Here is an 8864-nt window from a genome sequence, read left to right as displayed (position 1 = left end):
TCAAAAGGTACTTTTTGTGTTTTTTATAACATGAAATTAACCATGTGGAGCCTGGAGTTAATGAGAATCTATAAAAGGGGACCCTTTGGTAATTTTTCGTTCTTCAACTGGTACTTTTTTCATTTTCTATAATATTGAACTTAGGAACATGAAATTAAATAAAAGAGGTCTTTTGTTACTTTTTCGTACTTCATTGGAACTTTTTGAGTTTTCTAAAATATTGAATATATAAACATAAATTTAAATAGGGGACTTTTTGATATTGCAGATATATATACATTTACAATAATATTTATTTTATTCCATTACGATGAGGGTAGCGAAGCACACTGGGTATAGCTAGTAATAAAACATTTTTGTTATAAAATAGAAATACAAATCGAATTGTTTATTCGAATTCGAAACGGTCTCGTTAATTATATAGTCTATGGGCTAGTCTATAGTCTATAATTTATTATATTGGCAAGTTTAGTCTATAGTCTAGTCTATAGTCTAGCTATATTCTAGTTTATAGTATAGTCTAGTCTATAGACTGAACTATAGTCTAGTCTATATACTGAACTATAGTCTAGTCTATAGACTGAACTATAGTCTAGTCTATAGACTGAACTATAGTCTAGTCTATAGACTGAACTATAGTCTAGTCTATAGACTGAACTATAGTCTAGTCTATAGACTGAACTATAGTCTAGTCTATAGACTTAACTATAGTCTAGTCTATAGACTGAACTGTAGTCATATCTATAGTCTAGTCTATAGTCTAGTCTATAGTCTAGTCTATAGTCTAGTCTATAGTCTAGTCTATAGTCTAGTCTATAGTCTAGTCTATAGTCTAGTCTATAGTCTAGTCTATAGTCTAGTCTATAGTCTAGTCTATAGTCTAGTCTATAGTCTAGTCTAGTCTAGTCTATAGTCTAGTCTATAGTCTAGTCTATAGTCTAGTCTAGTCTATAGTCTAGTCTATAGTCTAGTCTAGTCTATAGTCTAGTCTAGTCTATAGTCTAGTCTATAGTCTAGTCTAGTCTATAGTCTAGTCTATAGTCTAGTCTATAGTCTAGTCTATAGTCTAGTCTATAGTCTAGTCTATAGTCTAGTCTAGTCTATAGTCTAGTCTATAGTCTAGTCTAGTCTATAGTCTAGTCTATAGTCTAGTCTAGTCTATAGTCTAGTCTATAGTCTAGTCTATAGTCTAGTCTATAGTCTAGCCTATAGTCTAGTCTATAGTCTAGTCTATAGTCTAGCCTATAGTCTAGCCTATAGTCTAGTCTATAGTCTAGTCTATAGTCTAGTCTATAGTCTAGTCTATAGTCTAGTCTATAGTCTAGTCTATAGTCTAGTCTATAGTCTAGTCTATAGTCTAGTCTATAGTCTAGTCTATAGTCTAGTCTATAGTCTAGTCTATAGCCTAGTACATAGTCTAGTCTATAGTCTAGTCTATAGTCTAGTTTATAGTCTAGTCTATAGTCTAGTCTATAGTCTAGTCTATAGTCTAGTCTATAGTCTAGTCTATAGTCTAGTCTATAGTCTAGTCTATAGTCTAGTCTATAGTCTAGTCTATAGTCTAGTCTATAGTCTAGTCTATAGTCTAGTCTATAGTCTAGTCTATAGTCTAGTCTATAGTCTAGTCTATAGTCTAGTCTATAGTCTAGTCTATAGTCTAGTCTATAGTCTAGTCTATAGTCTAGTCTATAGTCTAGTCTATAGTCTAGTCTATGTAGTCTAGTCTATAGTCGTCTATAGTCTAGTCTATGGTCTAGTCTAGTCTATAGTCTAGTCTATGGTCTAGTCTAGTCTATAGTCTAGTCTAGTTAGTCTAGTCTATAGTCTAGTCTATAGTCTAGTCTATAGTCTAGTCTATAGTCTAGTCTATAGTCTAGTCTATAGTCTAGTCTATAGTCTAGTCTATAGTCTAGTCTATAGTCTAGTCTATAGTCTAGTCTATAGTCTAGTCCTATAGTCTAGTCTATAGTCTAGTCTATAGTCTAGGTCTATAGTCTAGTCTAGTCTAGTCTATAGTCTAGTCTATAGTCTAGTCTTAGTCTATAGTCTAGTCTATAGTCTAGTCATAGTCTAGTCTATAGTCTAGTCTAGTCTAGATAGTCTAGTCTAGTATATAGTCTAGTCTATAGTCTAGTCTATAGTCTAGTCTATAGTCTAGTCTATAGTCTAGTCTATAGTCTAGTCTATAGTCTAGTCTGATAGTCTAGTCTATAGTCTAGTCTAGTCTAAGTCTAGTCTATAGTCTAGTCTATAGTCTAGTCTATAGTCTAGTCTATAGTCATAGTCTAGTCTAGTCTATAGTCTAGTCTAGTCTATAGTCTAGTCTATAGTCTAGTCTATAGTCTAGTCTATAGTCTAGTCTATAGTCCTAGTCTATAGTCTAGTCTATAGTCTAGTCTATAGTCTAGTCTATAGTCTAGTCTAGTCTATAGTCTAGTCTATAGTCTAGTCTATAGTCTAGTCTAGTCTAGTCTATAGTCTAGTCTATAGTCTAGCCTATAGTCTAGTCTATAGTATAGTCTATTGTATTGTCTATAGTCAAATCTGTAGTCTTGTCTATAATCTGGTCTATAGTCTTGTCTATAGTCTAGTCTGTAATCTAGTCTATAGTCTAGTCTATAGCCTAGTCTTTAGTCTATATTCTAGTATATAGTCTTATCTATAGTCTAGTCTATAGTCTTGCCTAGACTATAGTCCAATTTATAATCTAGATTATAGTTTAACCTGTAGACTAGTCTACAGTTAAAAGTCTACTCTACTTGATAATTTAAATTTTAAGTATACTTTATGTAAATGCAGTGTAATAAATTTACTTTTCTTGTAACTGTAAAATATGTAATTTTTTTTTTTTATTTTTAACTATTTGTCTCCATAAGTGTTTAGGCCTAATATTTTGATATACATATATCCCAAAAGGGTTGTTTTAATTAGTGTTTCTTTGTCAAATGTTTTATTAATTAAATAATAAAGTATATTCCACCATCCATTTTATGTAGGTGTAAAGTCAAATGATAATTTACACATGTACTAAACAGATAAGTATGTACATGGGCACTACATAATAAAAGTTGGTATTGTCGTTTTATTAGGAGATTATAAATACAGATGTACATGTGTTCTTCATAAAATGTTTGTTTTAAAACATGAATCAGTGTTCTCGTAGAACTTTCACGACGTATTAAGTGCTTTTTTATATTATATACTTTTGCTAAGTAGTCCATAGACTAGTCAATAGATTGGCTAATAGATATTACATATTTACTAGGCAATAAACGAATAGACTATTTTATACACTTGGATCAGTCCATAGCAGCCATAAAAAAATCAGTACCAGTGGACGTTTTTCAAAAGTACAACTAGTCAGTAGGATAGACCATAGACTACTAAATAGGTTAATCCATAAACTAGTCAATGGATTAGTGTATAGTTCAGTCAACAGACTAATCAATATACTAGTTAACAGGTAATCCATAGAATAATCCACATGCTAATACATAGACTAGTCAACAGACTAGTTCATATACAAGTCAATAAACTAGTTCATATACTAATCCATAGACTAGTCTACAGACTAGGGATTCGTTGGGTGATAATATAGTCGTGTATAATAGTCAATAGACTAAGAGACTAGTAAATAAACTTGTCAGCATATTACACATATAGAATAGTTTAAAGTCTGGTCCATATACAAGTTAATAGGCGACTTCTTTGGGTACTTATTCAAAATATCAATTTGTTTCTTTTTTGCGACACACGCAATGATGAAACGAATAAGTATACAACTTAGAGTAGCGACATTAATGTGATACTTATGCATATGTTAAAATAGGTGAAAATATTTATTTAAATATTAAGTAATCCCAAAAGGTTGATATCTACAGACAACATCCTTTGGGGTATTTAGTAATTACATTATTTTCTTACAAGCCTTTAAATGATAAATTACTATAAAAGGACACACCAAATAGCGGAAAACCTTTAGAAGTTGCTAAACATTAAACGGTTATATATAAACTTTAACGAAACGCTTATAAACGTGAATGATTTTTTAAGAGTTATTTTTCCATTAAGAATAATATTATGTTTCCCAATAAAGATGGCAAAACGGTACATTTTCCCCAGCCAGAACCGGATTTTCTATCATTGCCCAGTCAAACGGAGCGTAGTTTAAGTTTAACTTCTCAAGCTTTAAGCGATGTGCCCAGTGATTTGATCATAAGATCTCGCATAAAATATGGCAGCAGATGGTCAGCCTGTAAGGGTTTATTGGCTGAATACTCCAAGAGTACATCGGTTCATGGTTTACGTTATATATTTGAAGTTCATCGGCCATTTTATGAAAAGTTTGTTTTAGATCTCTTAAGTATTAAGTGAGCATTTTATAATGGTGTTTCCTTCTTTCTAGGCTTTATTGGATTGTATTGATGTTAATATCATTCTATTTCGCCATTTCCTTAATGTGGGATACCTATTTGAAATGGTTGGATTCACCTGTAATCTTGGGTTTTGATGAGACACTAGTGCCGGTTAATAAAATACCATTTCCCACCATAACAATTTGTCCGGAAATTAAAATGGATACCACCACATTTGACTTTACCAATGTGTCACAACAAATTTGGTCTGAAATTGAGCAAAACCATAAATTTGAAAATTTAATCAATTTAACCGAGGAAGAGTAAGTTTTGTTAAAGTATTTCTCTATAATTTAAACACGTTTTTTTTCAATAATTTAGATTACAACATTTTGCTGCCACTTTACAAATTTGTGAAAGTGATGTTATCGATCGTTTTGCCTCTCATGTACCTAAAGATATGCATGTGGATGTGGCTCAGGCTTTGGTAGAAATGGCCTTGACCCCGAATACTACGCTGCCATTTTGTAAATGGAATGGTCGCTTTTATTTTTGTGATAAATTATTTAAATATGTTATGACCGATGAAGGTGTATGTTATCAATTTAATGGTCTACAAGCTGAAGATATATACAGAGATCCTAAGTAAGTTAAGTTCATTAAAATGCTTAAGAAAACTAATTCTTGTAATTTTTTTATCATATTCTTTAGCTTTATAAGTTATTCGGATAAGACTCTTATTGACTACAACAATTACTTTGACGAGGAATTGCCTAAATTTAATAATATCTCGGGCAATTGGTCTTTAGATGATGGCTATGTGGATCAGGGTTTTAATGCTTATCCCCAGAGAACTGTATTGTCATCGGCCCGCAATGGTTTGTTTGCCTTTATGATTGGTTTTGAACATAATTTCGATTATACCTGTCGCACTTTTAAACAGGGTTATAAGGTAAATTGAAATATTAATTTAAATACAAATTGAGAGTTTAATATTCGGTTAAACTGAATCCTATGTACCTACCATCAAAGCGGATCCATATATATACTTAGGTCTTTATGGATCAAAGTATATATCAAACATTGGAACAATTGTGGATCGAATTCTACAGGATTTTAAAGAGTTTTCTTATTCCTACAAATAGACTTGACTATAGACTAGTCTAGTCTATAGTGTAGTTTATAATCTAGTGTGTAGTCTAGCCTATAATCTAGTCTGTAGTCTAGTATATAGTCTAGTCTATAGTCTAGTCTATGGTCTAGTCTATGGTCTAGTCTATAGTCTAGTCTATAGTCTAGTCTATAGTCTAGTCTATAGTCTAGTCTATAGTCTAGTCTATAGTCTAGTCTAAAGTCTAGTCTATAGTCTAGTCTATAGTCTAGTCTATAGTCTAGTCTATAGTCTAGTCTATAGTCTAGTCTATAGTCTAGTCTATAGTCTAGTCTATAGTCTAGTCTATAGTCTAGTCTATAGTCTAGTCTATACTCTAGTCTATAGTCTAGTCTATAGTCTAGTCTATAGTCTAGTCTATAGTCTAGTCTATAGTCTAGTCTATAGTCTAGTCTATAGTCTAGTCTATAGTCTAGTCTATAGTCTAGTCTATAGTCTAGTCTATAGTCTAGTCTATAGTCTAGTCTATAGTCTAGTCTATAGTCTAGTCTATAGTCTAGTCTATAGTCTAGTCTATAGTCTAGTCTATAGTCTAGTCTATAGTCTAGTCTATAGTCTAGTCTATAGTCTAGTCTATAGTCTAGTCTATAGTCTAGTCTATAGTCTAGTCTATAGTCTAGTCTATAGTCTAGTCTATAGTCCAGTCTATAGTCTAGTCTATAGTCTAGTCTATAGTCTAGTCTATAGTCTAGTCTATAGTCTAGTCTATAGTCTAGTCTATAGTCTAGTCTATAGTCTAGTCTATAGTCTAGTCTATAGTCTAGTCTATAGTCTAGTCTATAGTCTAGTCTATAGTCTAGTCTATAGTCTAGTCTATAGTCTAGTCTATAGTCTAGTCTATAGTCTAGTCTATAGTCTAGTCTATAGTCTAGTCTATAGTCTAGTCTATACTATAGTCTAGTCTATAGTCTAGTCTATAGTCTAGTCTATAGTCTAGTCTAAGTCTAGTCTACAGTCTAGTCTATAGTCTAGTCTATAGTCTAGTATATAGTCTAGTCTATAGTCTAGTCTATAGTATAGTCTACAGTCTAGTCTATAGTCTAGTCTATAGTCTACTCTATAGTCTAGTCTATAGTCTACTCTATAGTCTAGTCTATAGTCTAGTCTATAGTCTAGTCTATAGTCTAGTCTATAGTCTACTCTATAGTCTAGTCTATAGTCTAGTCTATAGTCTAGTCTATAATCTAGTCTATAGTATAGTCTATAGTCTAGTCTATAGTCTAGTCTATAGTCTAGTCTATAGTCTAGTCTATAGTCTAGTCAATAGTCTAGTCTATAGTCTAGTGTATAGTCTAGTCTATAGTCTAGTCTATAGTCTAGTCTATAGTCTAGTGTATAGTCTAGTCTATAGACTAGTCTATAGTCTAGTCTATAGTCTAGTCTGTAGTCTAGTCTATAGTTTAGGCTATAGTCTAGTCTATAGTTTAGTTTACTTTATAGTATTGTATATAATCTAGTCTATGGTCTAGTCTATAGTATAGACTATAGACTAGTATAGTATTGACTTTAACCGAGTATATTGTCTATAGTCTAGTCTATAGTGTAGGCTATAGTGTTGTCTAGAGTCTAGTCTATTTTCTAGTTTATACTCTAGTTTGTAGTTTAGTGCATAGTCTATAGTGTATACTAGTCTGGATATTATCTTTTGATGGTGGGTATAAACATATCGTCTAAGAAAGCTCTAAATGTCATTTCAATTTATTTAAGGTATTCCTAAATTCACCCGAAAGTGTACCCTTAACATCGGGAAACTATATTTTAGTACCACACGATGAAGAAGTTTTAGTATCGATTATACCACAATATGTTATATCTACAGATAATTTACATGACTTTGGTCCCGAAAAGTGAGTTTGATTTTTAAACAAAATTCTATAAATTAAGATTATTTCACAATGGTTTCCTTCTTGTTAAGGCGCCAGTGTTATTTCAATGATGAACGTTATTTGCGCTACTTCAAATCGTATTCCCAAAGTAATTGTCAAACGGAGTGTTTGGCTAATTATACAATAAATAAATGTGGCTGTGCTAAATTTTGGATGCCTAGTAAGTTTTTTTTTTCAAAAATCAGTTTCAGCTACTTTCGTTGCAGAAATTTTCATTTTTAATTACATTGCAGAACCCTTGGACACCCCGGTCTGTAGCCTGGCGCAAGTTGATTGCTATAGTCATGCTGCTGATGAAATGAATATCATAATTGCCAATCAAACTAAACAGAAACTTATCAATTCAAATGTGAAAATAATGTGTGATTGTATGCCTTCGTGCAATTCGTTGGATTATAATTTTGAAATATCACGAGCCCATTATGATTTTGAGAAAACAGTTATTGCCCAAAGAGATTCATATGAACACGATGAGTATGTTTAGCATCCCTGAAATCATTTTATATATTTAAATGTGTTTTTTTAACTTTTATTTTTTTACAGTGGTCGTGCTTCACGTTTTTCAGTTTATTTCAAAGAACCCCAATTTACCGCTATTAAACGTACCGTGATGTTTGGTGTTACTACTTTAATAGCAAATTGTGGTGGCATTTTTGGTCTTTTCATGGGCATTTCGAGTTTAAGTATTATTGAATTTATTTATTTCTTTTCGGTACGTTTGTTTAACAATTTAAGAAAGAGACATTTTATCAAGAAGAAATTGATGGAAACCGATTTGGAAGAACTTTAAGAAATAAACTTAATGTTATTGATATATTTAACAAGTGATATGATATTTTAACTTTAGAAAATAAATTGAATATAGATAATGTATTCAGAAGATTGCACACATTCGGTTAGCCCACAGTTTAAACTAATTAAAAAACCATTTGTTGTTGTTTTTTTTTAATAACTTGTTTTATCAATATAATTATTTACAAGGATGGCATTTTTTTGTTTATTTTGTTACATTCACAAAGTCTTTTTTCTTTCTTTTCTTTGTAAACAATTTTCCAAATCCTTAAACAATTCAAAGGTTAATAATTTTTGTAGGTACTTAATACAGTTTTGAATGTTTCTTTACATGAATATTTATATATGTAATTTAAGCAAATTCGTTAAGATTTTTATTTGTCAATAATAAACAATATTATTTATAATCATATATATATATATTTCTTTTATTTAAAATAGTTATTGTTAGAAAATTATTATTGTAACTTGATGAATTTAAATAACACTTAAGATATCATGTTTTTTTATTAATGCAAATTTATATTTTTCTAAATATGTATTTATGTATGTATGTATGTATGTATATGCAAATATGTATGTATTTATGTCGTTAGTAGTTTTATTTTAGAATTTAATAGAACTAAATTATCTGTAATTAAAAAATAATAAAAAGTTTTA

The 8864-nt window shown here is 30.9% G+C and overlaps 1 protein-coding gene across 1 annotated transcript; it reads left to right on the top strand.

Annotated features, from left to right (window-relative positions):
- Positions 1-4071: 4071 nt before the first annotated feature.
- LOC119614297 (pickpocket protein 28-like) lies at positions 4072-8502 on the top strand. Its single transcript, XM_037970435.1, has 8 exons — positions 4072-4343; positions 4406-4678; positions 4737-5000; positions 5067-5307; positions 7234-7373; positions 7442-7572; positions 7646-7886; positions 7956-8502. The coding sequence occupies exons 1-8, from the start codon at positions 4081-4083 to the stop codon at positions 8200-8202; spliced, it is 1800 nt and encodes a 599-aa protein (XP_037826363.1). The 5' UTR covers positions 4072-4080; the 3' UTR covers positions 8203-8502.
- The last annotated feature ends 362 nt before the right edge of the window (positions 8503-8864 follow it).

This window comes from Lucilia sericata, unplaced genomic scaffold, assembly GCF_015586225.1.
Source record: "Lucilia sericata isolate MDLA Ls3-8-SP2 unplaced genomic scaffold, ASM1558622v1 Contig002772F_arrow, whole genome shotgun sequence".
Taxonomy (NCBI): Eukaryota; Metazoa; Arthropoda; class Insecta; order Diptera; family Calliphoridae; genus Lucilia; species Lucilia sericata.
The sequence above is the reverse complement of the archived record's forward strand: the minus strand, read 5'-3'. Positions and strand labels throughout refer to the sequence as shown.

Coding starts and splice junctions, on each gene's coding strand:
- LOC119614297 (XM_037970435.1), top strand. CDS start 4,081: ATGTTTCCCAATAAAGATGGCAAAACGGTACATTTTCCCCAGCCAGAA. Junction 5,001..5,066: donor GATATATACAGAGATCCTAA/GTAAGTTAAGTT, acceptor CATATTCTTTAG/CTTTATAAGTTATTCGGATA. Junction 5,308..7,233: donor CTTTTAAACAGGGTTATAAG/GTAAATTGAAAT, acceptor AATTTATTTAAG/GTATTCCTAAATTCACCCGA.